Raw genomic sequence first — 16,709 nt, 5'->3', positions numbered from 1 at the left:
GGGGCGGGGGGGGCGGGGGGAAAGACCTGGCTCCTCGTTTCATCCGGAAACCGGCGGGCCGGCAGGAAATGACGAAGGCAGAGGTCGTCCAGGTCCGGTCGGTAACCGGGTCCCGCGCGTCCGGCCCCGACTCTGGGGGAAAGAGCCCCGAGCGGAGCAGCCTGGCCCCGTGCCGCCTCCGGAGCCAGCAGCGTGAGTGGACCCGCGTCCCGGCGCCTCCCGGGCCCCGGGCGGGGCCGCGTCACCCGGCCCCGCCCCCCGCCCGCGCGCCGGCCCGCCCCGCCCGAGACTCACGGGGGAGGGGAAGGGAGGGGTCCGCTGCCCGCTCCGCGCCCCCAGCCCTGGGCACGGAGGCTCCTACGAGTCCAGCCCGCGCTGCGAGCCTGTTTCCGGGTCGTAAGGAATAGTGAGGCTCCGAGGGCCAGAAACGCAGACAAAAAGCCGAAGCAGCCGCGACGGCCGCGCAAGCAGGGGGCGGCCGAGACGTCCCCGGCGCGGCTGGAGTTTAGCGCCAGCGTTTTAAGATTGAGCCCCGCGCAGCCTTCGAGCGGCGGAAACGCAAAGGATGTTCCCGGCAGCTCTGGAAGCTGCCTGTGGCCACTTAGTGGGAGAGGATTATATTTTATACCCTCGCGACTGGATTTCCTTCCAGGAGGAGCCGGTGTCAAGGAACCAGGGTCAAGGCTGGTAGGGCTCAGGTTTAGAAGTCAGTTATATGTGACAGTCAAGTTGCCGCTCCACTCCCTACTCGCTCCACTCCCTACTTGCAACTTTGGGCAAGTTACATAACCACCACTACCACCTTCCCGGTTTCTTTCTTCTGTGAAATGGAACGTTAGTGCCTCACTATTGCAAAAACTCAATATGTGGACTGCCTTACATATAAGCCCTCAAATGTTAATTCCCTTCTTCCTCTTGGTTGAAGGCCTGTTACCTTGTACCCTTCTGCTTTGGGAGCCCAAACCTTTAATGTTTCAGAAGACAGAGAAAATTACGTTTATGCAGTGGATTGTGTTGTAAGCAACTCTGTAAGTGATGCCAATCTGAATTTTTATCAAGATAGCAAAGCTCTAAGTGAGAGACAAAAATGTAATATTCAAAGCAGAATGACAAGTGATACTCCATTTTAGAACCACCTAGACATGGTATCAGGAAACTGATTTTAAAACTTATGATACAGTCACTTGATCCCTGGAAATTTTCTCCTAGTTCTCAACCTGGAAGTTTATCAAACGAAAACCAAGCTCTAGTTGTCATATTTTGGGAACTCTGTCTCTGGATACTGACGTTTTACTTGGGACTTAACTAAGCTCATCCTAGAATCCCCTTACCGAAATTGTTCAAGCATCACTGCACAGGAAAAATATGTGAAAAAAGTTCAGTTTTCTCACAAGAACTCTGAACGATGATCCAAGCAAGTGGCTAGCCATAATGGTGATCTTGCTGAAACTGTGCATTTTGCTTTAGAAGGCTGTAGTGGTATGTAGTAACCACTTAGCAAGTATGTATGGGTACACTTGGTTAGACTGTAGTGTGCTGGGAGGTGACGGTCATAGTTCAGGCCACATGTGGGCCATGGGTCTGTACTATGACTCTGGGCAAGGCCATTCCTTCTTCCTAGTAGTCTTGCAAAACCATGCCATTGGTCATGATGGAGGACTGGGCAGGCAAGGCCTACCCTCAGTGCAAATCTTTCACAACTACAGTGCTAAAAATAACTCAAGTGCCTGTCCCTGGAACTGTGGAATGGTAGTGTCATTGCATACCAGCAATGTTGTATAATCCATGTTGTTTAATTCATGTTAAAATTTTACCATTCTGGGTCAGTAGTAATTCAAAATCCTTCTCTACATATAATTAAAGACTGGCATATTTGTAGCAGGATGAAGACAAGCTCTGTAGGAATACACCATTTATCAAGGGGCCCATAAACAGAATTTTGTGAGAAATGGAAGCAAGAAACTAACCTGGCTCAGATCCATTCAGGTGTTAGAAAACAGGTAGGAAACACTTCTATGATTTGTCAGACAACGGGAACCTGCAAAATGTTCCAATGGCCGCTGCTGTATGTTCACTGTTTCTTCCCAAATCTGCTAATAGCTCCCAATCCTGAAACCTTTCTGCAGAATCTCAAATCAGATATCCAAAGTCATCTCTTTTTGCCAAAAACATGTTTGTTGTTGTTACTTTATATTTTAGCACCAGCAAAATTCTAGATTCCAGAAATCATAAAGACAATTATAGTCTCGTGTCTTCCCAAAGTTTCCATTTCTAAAATAGGCTGATCACTTTCAGAGAAAGTCTGGAGTTCAGTTTTAAGAAATAAGAGTTAAAACTGTAAATATGCCAAATCTCCCTATATCTCCTACTCCTTTAAAAAAAAAAATCCATTTCCAGGCTTTAATATCAAGGAATTGGGTATGGTATAATGTTTAAGTAATATCTAGATCTTGCATCTACAAATTTTTATAATTTAATGTAAGTTCTGTTTTTATTACTACTTGGCCAGTTTTTACAAGATCAATCTTTATATTCATCAGACACCAACAGATATTTTAAAGAGATCACTCTTAACCTCAGTGTCTAGAGTTTAAGTTAAATGAGACTCATGACACTCACTTTATTGTAAATGAACATAGGATGTCCCCAAACATCTGACAAAAACTTCAGGTGTCAGCAGAGAAAACATGCCACCTGGTTTAGGAGCAGACCTCTGGGGAAATTTTATACAGGGGTAAGCTATAAGAAAGAAAGACTGCCTTTAATGCACACTTGTTAACACTGAGCCAGATCTACGTTGCAGAACATTTTGGAAGCTTACAGGAGATTGGAGGATAGTTTGTGCAAGAATGTCTGCAATGCCTTCATTGTTGTAGGATGTCTAGAAAAAAATTGCAAAACAATTTCTTGGACATTTCAGATATTCTTTTTCTTGGAATTAGAAAATGGCTATCTAATTCTTAGAAACTACTGTACATTTATCGCCTATAACTTGTTCAATTTTTCTCCTTTTCGTATAATGTCTAAAACAATGCTTTTTGGTTTTCTTTCACATATTAGGTCATTTTAGATTTACCTTTTTGTCCAACACAAGGGAGGCACTTTCAACTAACTCTCAAACACCAAGGGGACACCATTACTCTTTTACTTGCTATTTGAAACACTTGCTATTACCACTCTTATTTTCTGTGAGAATGTAGGAAGAATGCATTTCCTTGAATAGAAGTCACAGCTGTGTAAATAGCAAAAAGTAACTTTTACCCCATAGTTTCTTTCAACCACATTTGGCCAGGAGGCCAAAACTAGATAAAGCTTCAAACTTTCCCACTTGCATAGGAGGCAAGTGAAAGAGCATAGAGATTAACTAGAGTTTTAACCTACATGTGGAAGATACAATGTTTCAAAATCAAAAATAAGGGGAAATACATTTCATGCCTTAGTTATCTAGCCCAGGGGTTGGCAAACTTTTTCTTAAAGGGCAAGATTATAAATATTTTAGGCTTTGAGGGCTGGAAAGCAAAAATCAAGGGTACTATACAGGTGCTTACAACCATTTAAAATATATCCACTTAGAAATGTGAAACCATTCTTGGCTCCTGGGCCATCCAAAAGCAGGCAGCAGGCTGATGTTGGCCAGAAGGCCATATGTTTGCCAGCCTTTCTCCAGATGGTCATACCACCACTAAAAGAACCCCTGTTCTCTTTTCTTTCTTCTAGCCCCATGCCTGGAGGTTACGGAGTGATGGGTGACGATGGCTCTATGGATTACAGTGTTCATGAGGCATGGAATGAAGCCACCAATGTTTACTTGGTAGTGATCCTTGTTAGCTTTGTTCTCTTCATGTATGCCAAGAGGTAAAGGTTTTGGTATTTCAGGGTTGATAAGAAACTGGGCATTTAAAAGGTTTACACGTTTGTTTGTTCCAAATTAAATGCATAAAAATACTGCATTTATGAATTATTGCAAAATTGAGCATTTTTGTTCTTGCTATGAAAGCACTATCTATTCAGGTCTGTCCTCGAGCTCTGGACACCAAGGTTTGGCTTTGAAGAGCCCACTGCATTAAGAGTTGGAAATTTTGGGGTGCCTGGGTGGCTTAGTTGGTTGAGGGTCCAACTCTTGATTCTGGCTCAGGTCATGATCCCAGGGTTGTGGGAGGAAGCCCCACATGGGGCTTTGTGGTGCTGAGTGTGGAGCCCGCTTAGGATTTTCTCTCTCTCTCCCTCTGCCCTCTCCTCATCTTGTGCTCATGCATGTGTGCTCTCTTGCTCTCTCTCTCTCTCTCTTTCTCAAAAAAAAAAAAAAAAAGTTGGAAATTTAAGTGCAGCTCAGGTACCCTGACTGGCTTCTATCATTTCTAATGTAGCTCAATTTTATCATCCAGCCTGGGCCCACTGTCACTCTAGGATGAGCATTTTATTTTTGGCCAACATGCCTGAAATGCAGAAACACTAATTCCTATGTATTAAGCAATTCTCTCTTGGCACATGTTAAGTTTTCCCTTCTGATTGTTGTGCATGACCATATCATAGCACTTACTGAATAATGTTGGTATTATCTGGCTACTTGTCTGTCTGTTCCACAAAAACTTCAGTCCCTTCAGGACAAGGGCTTTCCCTTTTAACCTTGTGTCCCTGGTGTGCCACACAGTGTAAATCCTCAATAAATATTTCCTGGTTTAATTCCAGGTGTTGTAGCATAATTTATTCTTTTTCACACACCATGGCCCCTTTCCTTTAAGTACAATTAAAAAAGAGAGAGAGAGAGAGATGGGTGCTTTGAAGAGTAAAAGCAGTATTCACTGGACTGAGTTGCTTCTCCTTAGGGCCCCATGCTCTTTGGTATTCTCTATGCAGGTTAAAAAGGCATTAGATATGTTAGAAGATATTTGATAACTGATTTAATTTCTCTGCTGGTTATGGGCCTGTTCAAATTTTCTATTTCTTCATGTTTGAGTTTCGGTAGTTTTTGAGTGTCTAGGAATTTGTCCATTTCTTCCAGGTTGTCCAGTTTGTTGGCATATCATCTATCATAGTATTCTCTTGTAATTGTTTATATTTCTATGGTGTTGGTTGTGATCTTTCCTCCTTCATTCATGATTTTATCTATTTGTGTCCACTCTCTTTTCTTTTTGAGAAGTTTGGCTACGGGTTTATCAATTTTTTTATTCTTTAAAAAAAAACAGCTCTTGGTTTCATTGATCTGACAACAATTAAGAGTCCTGGGTCAGATGGCTTCCCAGAGAAATTCGACCAGACATTTGAAGAAGAGTTAATACCTGTTCTTTTCAAACTGTTCCACAAGACAGACATGGAAGGAAAACTTCCAAATTCATTCTATGAAGCCAGCATTACCTTGGTTCCAAAGACCCCACTAATAAGGAGAATTACAGGCCAATATCCCTGATGAACCAGAAATTCTCAATGAGATACTAGCAAATTGAATTCAACAGTACATTAAAAGAATTATTCACCATGATCAAGTGAGATTCATTCTTCAGCTGCAGAGCTGAGTTAATATTTGCAAATCAGTCAACGTGATATACAACATTAAGAGAAGAAAGACTCAGAATCATATTATCCTGTCAATAGATGCAGAAAAAGCATTTGACAAAATACAGCATCCTTTCTTGATAAAAACCCTCAAAAAAGTAGGGATAGAAGAAACATACCTCAACATCATAAAAGCCATATATGAAAGGCCCACAGCTTATAGCGTCCTCAATGGGGAAAAATTGAGAACTTCCCTCTAAGGTCAGGAACACAACAGAGATGTCCACTCTCACCACTGTTGTTCAACAAAGTACTGGAAGTCCTAGTCTCAGAAGTCAGACAACAAAAAGAAATAAAAGGCATACAAATTGGCAAAGTAGAAGTCAGACTTTCATTCTTCACAGACAACATGATACTTTACATGGAAAACCCAAAAGACTCCACCAAAAAACTGGTAGAACTAATATGTGAATTCAGCAAAGTCACAGGATAAAAAATCAACATACATAAGTCAGTTGCATTACTACACACCAATAATGAAGAAGCATAAAGAGAAATCAAGGAATCAATCCCATTTACAATTGAACCAAAAACCATAAGATGCCTAGGAATAAACCTAGGCAAACAGATAGAAGATCTATATGCTGAAAACTATAGAAAATTTAGGAAGGAAATTGGAGAAGACACAAAGAAATGGAAAAACATTCCATGCTCATGGATTGGAAGAACTGATATTGTTAAAATGTCACTATTACCCAAAGCTATCTACACATTCACTGCAATCCCAATCAAAATAATTCCAGCATTCTTCACAGAGCTAGAACAAACAATCCTAAAATTTGTATGGAACCACAAAAGATCCTGAATAGTCAAAGTAATGTTGAAAAAGAAAAGCAAAGATGGAGGCATCACAATTCTGGACTTCAAGCTGTATTACAAAGCTGTAGTCATCAAGACAGTATGGTACTAGCACAAAAACACATAGATCAATGGAACAGAATAGAGAACCCAGAAATGGACCCACAAACGTATGGCCAACTAATCTTTGACAAAGTAGAAAAGAGTATCCAGTGGGAAAAAAAAAAAAACAGTCTCTTCAGAAAATGGTAATGGGAGAACTGGACAGTGACATGCAGAAGAATGAAACTGGACCGCTTTCTTATACCATGGACAAAAATAAACTCAAAATGGATGAAAGACCAAAATGTAAGACAGGAAGCCATCAAAATCCTAGAGGAGAAAGCAGTCAACAACCTTTTTGACCTTGGCCACAGCAACTCCTTACTAGTCATGTCTCAGAAGGCAAGGGAAACCAAAGCAAAAATGAACTATTGGGACCTTATTAAAATAAAAAGCTGCTGCACAGTGAAGGAAACAATCAGGAAAACTAAAAGGCAACTGATGGAATGGGAGAAGATGTTTGCAAATGACCTAATCAGATAAAGAGTTAGTATCCAAAATCTATAAAGAACTTATCAAATTCAACACACAAAAACAAATAATCCAGTGAAGAAATGGGCAGAAGACATGAATAGACACTTTTCCAAAGAAGACATGCAGATGATGCTCAACATCACTCATAATCAGGGAAATACAAATCAAAACCACAGTGAGATACCACCTCACTCCCATCAGGATGGCTAAAATTAACAACTCAGGCAATAACAGATGTTGGTGAGGATGCAGAGAAAGGGGAACTCTTTTGCACTGCTGGTAGGAATGCAAACTGGTGCAGCCACTCTGGAAAACAGTATGGAGGCTTCTCAAAAAATTAAAAATAGAACTACCCTACCACCCAGCAATTGCGCTACTAGGTATTTATCCAAAGGATACAAAAATGCTGATTCGAAGGGGTATACGCACCCCAATGTTTATAGCAGCATTATCAACAATAACCAAAGTATGGAAAGAGCCCAAATGTCCATTGGGTGATGAATGGATAAAGAAGTGTGGTATATATATACAATGGAATACTACTCAGCAATCAAAAATAATGAAACCTTGCCATTTGCGACAATGTGGATGAAACTAGAGTATATTATGCTAAGTAGAATAAGTCAGAAAAAGATATCATATAATTTCACTCATGTAGAATTTAAGAAACATGACAGATGAACATAGGGCAAGGGAAGGAAAAATAAGATAAAAACAGAGGGAGGCAAACCGTATGAGACTTTTAAATACAGAGAACAAACTGGGGGTTGCTAGAGGGAAAGTGAGTGGAGAGATGGGCTAAATGGGTGATAGGCATTAAGGAGGGCACTTGGGATGAGCACTGGGGGTTATATAAGTAATGAATCACTGGGTTCTATATCTAAAACCAATACTATACTGTATGTTAACTAACTTGAATTTAAATAAATAAATGTAAAATTTTTTAAAAGGCATTAGATAGTTCAAATTAATTAGTAATCAAAAAATAATTGATGTTTGGCCTGGGGAGCAGGTCAGAACTCACACTTGTTCTCAGACAGGCAGGTTTGCCTTTCCAGCCACATGACCCCTGGAGCAGCTGGCCCATTGACAGCCTGGACTCCAGGGTGGCTGAGAGAAGGCTCCACTCCATCGCCAGTTTACTTGCAGGTAACAGCTTTCTTCCAAAAATAGCCACCATGTCCCCCCGACCCTCCTGTTTTAAAAGCAGAGACATACTGTTGTTAGTTTTAAGTAGATGGACCCACTAAGGCTATGCAATTGTATTTAAGAAATATGGTGATTCATTATTTTCCAAAATTAAGGTCTACTCCCATTCTGTTTATTCGCTAACCCAGTAATTTAGCTTTATTTGGATGACACCAGAGGGAGGAGAAAAATAAGATGTTTTCTTGTTTATGCATTTTCCCATACAGTATTTGGCTTTTGGTGAGAGGAAGGAGTGGAAGTGCAATGAAGGTACATCTCTTTGTTGTATTACATGGATGTTTTCAGCTTTCTTTTCTTTCTTAGAGCCCTGTGGCTATACATGTACAGCTTCGTGGTTTTTAGGGAAAGAAAGAACACTTGAGCCAAGGAAGCACCTCACAGATACAAAAGAAATGAGCGCATTGTTACTTAAGTCCTTTTTTTTTAAGTTTATTTATTTTCAGAGCGAGAGAGAGAGAGAATGCAAGTGGATGAGGGGCAGAGAGAGAGAGAGAGAATCCCAAGTAGACTCTGCACTGTCAGCACAGAGCCCAATGGGGGCTCGAACTCACAATTCACAAGATCATGACCTGAGCCCAGGTCGGACATTTAGCCATCTGAGCTACCCAGGCACCCCTTAAGTCCTTGTGATGTATCTTCTGATTACTATGGTCCTGAGTTCATTACAGTCCAATAGATGTTAATACAAATCTCTCTTCTGTATTGGTTTTGTGTTTTAGGAACAAAAGGAAAATTATGAGGATATTCAGCGTGCCACCTACAGCAGAAACTTTATCAGAGCCCAGCTTTTATGACACAATAAGCAAAATTCGTTTAAGACAGCAACTGGAAATGTATTCCATTTGTAAGTATATTCTGTGCTGAACTGTATATATAGACATGTTTCAAATAGATTTTTTTGGAATTGAGTTCAGTTAGCAAAGGTTATCAGAAATAATTGATAGTGCCTTTTTTAGATGATGAGCATGGTATTGGCAAAGGCAGATCTCCCATGTAGTTGATGCTTCAGAGCCCTCTGCTTGTATGGGACCCTTCAGGACCCTGAGAACAGCCCTAGCAATGTGTTCATACGATGATATTTTTATATGTTTTGCAAAAATTAGTTATTTTACCCATCAGCTAAGACTGCTGTCTCTTCCTGCTCTAATTTGCCCTCCTTTGCACATGCCTCATGTGGAGTAGCATTAAGTGGCCAAGAGCATTTGGGGATGTGGCTGAGGGGAAGTTGAGCTGGAGATGCATTTAGTTTGGGTTTGAATTTTGTATTTATGGAGTTTGCAGTCATTTCTATTATAATTAAATTACTGCAAGTCAAAGCAATATAAGAATTGCTTCTAGGAATGTGGCATGTGATATCAACGTGCAAGGCTAGAAGTCATGTCTCAGTGTGTCATATAGTACTAAACACTGTCGGTATGTATGTCATGGAGAAGAAATAAAATTTAAAATGTATAGAGTCATAATGAAATGTACATCTAAGCCACAGCCTTTTATGCCACCATTTAAAAGAATGAGTTGTGGTTTCCAAGATACATTATTAACTGAGAAGAGCAAGATAAAATAATATATATACTAGGATGCTACTCTTTTAAAATCAAAGGACCAAAACACCCCTTGTATTATCTATGTCTAATATAAATGTTCTATATAATTATGCAAGCATGGAGGAAGGCTTGGAAAGATACGCATCAGATTATTAACATTCATTACCTTGATGGGGACTGTGTGGAATTTAAGGGGAAAAGACTGGACAATTTTTAAAGCAGTTGTCTACAGTAAAAAATTAAGTGTGTGTGCATGTGTGTGTGTGTGTGCATAGAAAGATGCAAGAAAGAATGATCAGCAAGATATCACTACTGTGTCTCGGGTGAAATGGAATTTCAGGTGAAAATATACATGTTTACGTGCATATACGTGTATATACACGCATAAACACAAGTAGAACCTCTAAAATCTTAAGCATAAATGTTATCCTGAAAACTAGTAACAGCAATTCCTTTAGGGCAAGGAACGGGGTGGGTAGCCACAGGATTGATCAGGTAGGAGGAAGATACACTTTTTACTGTTTCCTCTGTTCCTTTTGCATTTTGTACCATCTGCATATGTTACCAGTTCAAAATAAGAAGTAAAATTGAACATAGCAGCATTACTCACAATAGCCAAAAGGGAGAAACAACCCAAGTGCCCTTGACAGGTACACAAAATGTGGTATAGAAATACAATAGGATGTTATTCAGTCTTTAAGAGGAAGGAAATGCTGACACGTGCTACAGCACAGATGAACCTGAGGACGTTATGCTTCATAGTGGTTCTTATTATGAAGGGAAATAAGCCAGTCGCAAAAGAACAGATATTTCACTTAAAGGAGGCAAATTCGTAGAGACAGAAAATAGAATGGTGGATGTCAGGGACCTGGGGAGGAGGCAGTGGGAAGTTATTGCTTAATGGGTGTGGAGTTCAGTTGGGGATGATCAGAAGAGCTCTGTAGGCAGATGGGGGTGATGGTTGCAGAGCAATATGAATGTACCTAATGCTACTGAACTGTGCCCTTAGAAATAGTTAAGGGGCTCCTGGGTGGCTGAGTCGGTTAAGCATCTGACTTCAGCTCAGGTCATGATCTCACAGTTCCTGAGTTTGAACCCCACATTGGGCTCTGTGCTGACAGCTCAGAGCCTGGAGCCTGCTTCGAATTCTGTGTCTCCCTCTGTCTCAGCCCCTCCCCCTGCTTGCACTCTGTCCGTCTCTCTTTCTCTCTCTCAAAAATAAATAAACATTAAAAAAAAGAAATAGTTAAAATGGCAAAATTCATGTATATTTTACCACAATAAGAAAGTTCTTTTAAAAGAAAATACCAACAAAACAAAACACAAAGTAGAGAGCCAGAAGCTCTGTTTGGAAAATTATAAAGAATTAAGTTTCTGTTGACACCCAGTCAAAACAGAAGCTATTTCCTATTAGTAATACATTCAGTAGCATAACATATACTATTATAAACCAAGTATACAGGTTTTTTTTTTCTTTTTTGATGGGAACGCCATAAAATAAAATTTATCTGAATTCCTGTGTTTGTAGGGTGTGTTAGTTTTCTACTGCTGCTGTAACAAATCACTACAAATCCAGTGGCTAAATACAACACAAATGTATGGTCTTACAATTTTGTAGTGTAGAAGTCCTACATCAGTCTCACTGGGCTGAAATCAGGTGTCAGCAGGGTACTGTTTCTTTCTGGAGGCTCTAGAAGAGAGTCTGTGTCTTTGCTAGAAAGCTTCTGGAGGCCACTCACGTTCCTTGGTTTATGGCCCTATGCCTCCGCATTGGGAGCCAGCATTATGTAATCTTTCTGATCATTCTTCCATTTTTATATCTTAGTCCCTCTCTGAACTCAGGAAAGGTTCTCTGATTTTTAAGGTCCATTTGATAATGGTTGGGCCAGATAATCCAGGGTAATCTCCTCGTTATAAGGTCCTTACCTTAATCACATCTTTAAAGTGCCTTTTGTCCTGTAAAATAACATACTCACGGATTTAGGGGATTAGGATGTGAACATCTTTAGAAGCCATTTTTCTTATAAATAGTATATGTGTGGATTTACATGTTTAATGAATCCAATCACATTGGATCATTCTTAGTGTTCATGACATATCTATTCCTGACAAAGGCAGTTCAAAAGGAAATAGTAAACAAAGTTCTTTTTCTTAAAGACGACTCCCAAAATTGTATAAACTGTAGGCCACAAACTTTGGGATGCACCCTGAGTAGCATAAATAAATAGTGTCTCTTTCTTGGCTAGTAAAAACTTAAGGAGGTGAGTGAAAGTTTTAACTGTAGGCAGTGAATGACATTTATAAAGATTTTAACCCTGTACTCTCTCCAGTTCCAGGTTAAGACCATTCTTCTTCAATAAACATTTCTCAGAAGTACAAAAAAACCCACAGAATGCATATCTGTTTTTTCTTCTAGTTTATATTAAAAAAATTTTTTTTATTAGTTTTCTTTATTTTTGAGAGGCAGAGAGAGACAGAGTGGGGGGGGGTGGGGGGAGGCGCAGAGAGAGAGGGAGACACAGAATCAGAAGCAGGCTCCAGGCTCTGAGCTGTCAGCACAGAGCCCAATGCGGGGCCTGAACTCACAAACCGTGAGATCCAGACCTGAGCCAAAGTTGGTTGCTCAACCGACAGCCACCCAGACGCCCCTCTTCTAGTTTATATTGACAATGTTCAGTAATAAGTTTCTTAGACTTACAAGTTAAAATACAGTCAAATTCATTATGATGTGAACAAAAGCATTACTATCAGCTTAAGGTGGAAGTGGGAGATAAGAAAGAAGGAAATTGGGGCACCTGGGTGGCTCAGTCGGTTAAGCATCCAACTTCTGATTTCAGCTCAGGTCATGATCTCATGGTTTGTGAGATCAAGCCCCACATTGGGCTCTGCACTGGCAGCATGGAGCCTGCTTGGGATTCTCTCTTTCCCTTTCTCTCTGCCTGTCCTCTGCTCTCTCTCTCTCTCTCTCTCTCTCAAGGTAAATAAATAAACTTAAAAAAAAAAGAAAGGAAGTTATAAAATGTTAATTTAACTGTAATATCTTAATTAATGTTCACACTGTTTTTTAAAACTGAATAATCCTGACATACAAATAATAAAATAAACATATAAAAATGAGTATCAGCAGTGCTGGGAAATTACAGGATCAGAAATTAATTCTTACTTAATTCTACTAATTACTTAATTAGTTAATTCTTTACTGAGAATCATGACTTGACTGTGATTTAATGATGTTAGCTAATATTTTGCTATTTTTATTAATTTTATCACTTTTTTTTGTTTTGTGTTTGCTTTGTTTTTTAATAGCAAGGAAGTATGACTATCAGCAGCCACAAAACCAAGCTGACAGTGTGCAACTCTCATTGGAATGAAATGACAGAAAATGAACAACATAAGTAATTCTTCAACAGTCTGGTAGCAAGCTCCTAAATGTACTAAATCATGAACAGCATTTTTTTAAACCCTATCTCCATAAAATCATTTTATTTGTGACTTTCTTCCAGTTTTTTGTGTTTTGTTTTGCTTTTTAAAATTGCATCACCAAGTCATTTGTTATACAAATTAAAAAAAAAGTCTCAAAGGCATGGACACAGAGAGTCTGTACATCCTTAGGAAGATAGAATATAACCAGAGATGGTGATTTTTACCTTGTGAAGACTTTTGATTTCTTCAGGATATGATCAGTCAGGAATAAAAATACATCTTTGGAGGTGAGCGTATGGAGCTTATGCCACTTTGATTTGAACAGTTTTGCAAAATTAAAAAGTAAAAATCCATTCATTGGTATAACATCCTCGATTGTATTCTGTGATGAATATAATAATCAATAATGGACGCATTTGTGTTCTCACCGCTGTTATTACCACACTTGAATTGAATTAACTATCTTTGCTTCTTCAGAACTTATATAGGAGACTGTCTTTTCTACTATCCTCATGAAATAAACCCATCTACTAATTGTGGAAGCTTCCTGTGATTGGAATGTTTTCCCTTCATTGTGTTCCTGGGAGTTTGCCTTTTTTTTTTAATCCCACAGTTTCATTTCTACTAGAAGAGTTTCTTTGGACCATATTGCAACCATGCTGTGGAATAAATGGGCACCTCTCTACTGGTGTTAGCAACTTGCTTTTTTGGTCATGTAACTCTCAAGTTTAATGTAACTGGATACTTATACTTTTTTAGCATAATAAGCTTCCCTGAAGACTCTCATATCTTGTACCATTTTGTACCATACATGGAAATGTTTTTACCAAATTTTTCCTATTTATTTAAATAAAAGTTGGTGGGAGGTAGTGGCAGGGAAATTTCACTGTCCACATCACTGTCCAAGAATTAGTTTTTGAATCAAAGCTATTCTTAATTTTAAGAGTTAGAGTTAATATTTCAAGCACTGTTTCCTTTTCTCTTTATTGTGAAGTAAAGAACATAAATTTTAAATGAAAAGGTTTAGACCAAATAAAATTACTGAGGGATGCATTTGTTTTTAAATTTTAATTATATTATTCAAAAATGTCTATCTTGTTCAAGGTAAATTGTTGACTAAATGGAATAATTCTTGACTCACAAATGAGTTTGAATGCACTGCTGATACATAGAATAAAAAACTGACTACAGGATTGTAAACAGTTATAATTATGGGCCAGGAATAGCAGAGCAGCAGGGGGATGATCTCCTTAAACTTTGCTTTGCTCTTAGGAAAACCACTGTATATTTCTGTGAGCAGGAAATGTGATCAGGAGCAGGAGCAGTTTACTTGTGTCACTGACATACTGCACAATCTGGACAAATTACAAACCTGGCTATTTCAGATGATTTGTAAAAATAGTGTACATAAATAAATGTAAATCACAATGAAATTGACTGGTTGTTTTTTATGTGCATCCACTAGATAGAGGCAGTCATAACTTAAAGCTAGTAGATCGTGTGGTGAGCATCAAACCTTGACAAGGAAAAGGATGAATTCCTCCTCATTTTTTCTCTAAACCCAGCTGATGGGAATCACACCCCCCACTGGCAGGAACAACAACAAGTCCGCCTTTGAAGTTTCTTCTCTGCTTCAACAGCTGAACTGCTTAAGGGGTAGAAGCCCTGTAGCCACACTTCAAAGCCATGCCAGTTGATCGTCCTGCTTCTGCACACACGCGCGTGCGCACACACACACACACACACACACACACACACACACCGCCCCCACTGCATCCAAGGTTCAATAGAACTATTTTCTTTGGAAGAAAAATGGAATGACTAATAGACTGGTAACTAACACTTGTGTTCTTTTCCTGTTGCTTCTCTTTTAACTGTATAAAAGATATTCAGCAGTATGCACATTTCAGCCTCTATTGGTGCACAGCTTCAGTATGTAAAATAATTGGTTGTTTAGCCAGCCAGCTGCACAAAAGGAAGAAGGTAGCCTCTGGAGGGCACAAGTGTTTGCTATTGACCTCACACTGTTTCAGGTGGAGTTATTTATGATTCATCAGAAATGAAATGCAGACTTTATCATAAAATTGTTGTAATGTCAGAACTATTTTAAGTATGGCATAGAAATAGATAAATTTATCATAATAAAAATAATTTCAGTTCTTAAGAAAAGAATAAATTAAACTTAGAAAATATAATTAAAGGGAGAAGGGACAAAAGTATATTATATGGAGCCAAATAATTCATTCAACAAACAGTTGTGGAGTATATACTCTGTGCTAGCTGTATGTAATTTTCTGCAGGCTATTCCAGTCTAATAGTAGAATCAGAACAGAAATAGGGGCTGAATCAACTGATAAATTGATAAAGAAGATGTGGTACATATATACAATGGAATATTAGCCACCAGAAAGAATGAAATCTTGCCATTTGCAATGATGTGGATGGAGCTAGAGTGTGTTATGCTGTGAAATAAGTCTGAGAAAGACAAATACCATATGATTTCACTCATGGAATTTAAGAAACAAAACAAATGAGCAAAGGGGAAAAAAGAGAGAGGCAAACCATAAGAGACTCTTAACTATAGAGAATAAACTGAGGGTTGATGGAGGGAGGTAGGTGGGGGATGGGCTAAATGGGTGATGAGTCCTAAGGAGGGCACTTGTTAAGATGAACACTGGGTGTTGTATGTGAGTGATGAATCATTCAAAAACAAAAACAAAGGAATAGAGTCCAAAAAACTAAATGAAAATAGAAAAGACACTTGGCTTCTCTCCAACCTGTATGCAAAATTGTGAAGATCACAGAGTAGGAACTTCAGCTTAGTCTTAAATCTATTTCCCACTGGACCCGCCAATAAAGCCAGCGCCAAACTTACACAAAACTACAAAGCAAGAAAAATTTCCTACCTCTTTTTTTGTCCCCCTTCAGCCTCCTGTAAGTCTATGCATAGGACAGTCTTGAATGAGGACATAAGAGCATTAGGCTCAAGAACCACGATGGTAAACCCTCCTAACTCCTAACGTACACGTGGAAACTCAGCAGCAGCTCACCCTGACCTTGACCTCTCACCCCAAAATAAAGGAGTGGCATTTAGCATTGGATTCCATTCTGATGTATTCTCCACCTTTATTTTATTCAGATACAGTAAAAAATGAAAGTTGACTATGCAGATTAGTAACATTCCACATTCTATCTAGGTAGGAAGATGAGATAAATGGAAGGGAAGGATGCTCACTATCCAGGCTCATTGATAGTAGTTTAGCCTCCAGTTTGATGCTGAGGGCCCACTTTGTTGTTCACTTGTTTTATTAGTTTTTAATGTTTATATATTTATTTTGAAAAAGAGAGGGTAAGGGCAGAGAGAGAGGAGAGAGGGCATTTTGTGCTATCAGTGTGGAGCCCGACGAGGGGCTCAAACCCACAAACCTTGAGATCATGACCTGAGCCGAAATCAAGAGTCAGATGCTTAACTGAGCCATCCAGATGCCCCTATTTTTGATGTTCCTAGTTCTGGAATTTCTTCTCTTCCAAATAGAGCAACTACAGAGGTTAGGAAGGAGAGGCTCCATAACAGGAATTTTTATGAAAAAAATATTTTGACACATT

The 16,709-nt window shown here is 39.3% G+C and overlaps 2 protein-coding genes across 8 annotated transcripts in view; one reads left to right on the top strand and one right to left on the bottom strand.

The window, feature by feature from the left end:
* SLC20A2 (solute carrier family 20 member 2) overlaps positions 1-140 on the bottom strand; it is a 106,445-nt gene extending 106,305 nt beyond the window's left edge. For 4 of the 5 annotated variants that reach the window (XM_019440665.2, XM_019440663.2, XM_019440666.2 and 1 more), the window contains exon 1: positions 27-140. The gene's annotated coding sequence lies outside the window, so the exon portion shown is untranslated. The remainder of the gene's footprint in view (positions 1-26) is intronic. The other variant, XM_019440664.2, reaches the window with a different exon arrangement.
* On the top strand, positions 78-14,536 carry SMIM19 (small integral membrane protein 19). Of its 3 annotated transcripts, none has more exons than XM_019440671.2 (5): positions 78-192; positions 1,880-2,000; positions 3,718-3,855; positions 8,856-8,980; positions 12,987-14,536. In XM_019440671.2, exons 3-5 carry the CDS (start codon positions 3,722-3,724, stop codon positions 13,049-13,051), a joined length of 324 nt encoding a protein of 107 aa, XP_019296216.1. In that variant the 5' UTR covers positions 78-192; positions 1,880-2,000; positions 3,718-3,721; the 3' UTR covers positions 13,052-14,536. The 3 variants fall into 3 exon arrangements, with proteins under 3 accessions (XP_019296216.1, XP_019296217.1, XP_019296215.1); XM_019440672.2 differs by having other exon boundaries at positions 81-192; positions 1,883-2,000; XM_019440670.2 differs by lacking the exon at positions 1,880-2,000 and having other exon boundaries at positions 84-192.
* The last annotated feature ends 2,173 nt before the right edge of the window (positions 14,537-16,709 follow it).

Source organism: Panthera pardus, unplaced genomic scaffold (assembly GCF_024362965.1).
Source record: "Panthera pardus isolate Hobbes unplaced genomic scaffold, ASM2436296v1 HiC_scaffold_13, whole genome shotgun sequence".
In the NCBI taxonomy this organism is placed as follows: Eukaryota; Metazoa; Chordata; class Mammalia; order Carnivora; family Felidae; genus Panthera; species Panthera pardus.
Note: the sequence above shows the minus strand (reverse complement) of the source record. Positions and strands in the feature narration are given on the sequence as shown.

Excerpts from the sequence above, each read along its gene's own strand:
- SMIM19 (XM_019440671.2), top strand. The coding sequence starts at position 3,722 with ATGCCTGGAGGTTACGGAGTGATGGGTGACGATGGCTCTATGGATTAC. Across the intron at positions 3,856-8,855 it reads CTCTTCATGTATGCCAAGAG|GAACAAAAGGAAAATTATGA; the intron begins GTAAAGGTTTTG and ends TTTGTGTTTTAG. Across the intron at positions 8,981-12,986 it reads ACTGGAAATGTATTCCATTT|CAAGGAAGTATGACTATCAG; the intron begins GTAAGTATATTC and ends GTTTTTTAATAG.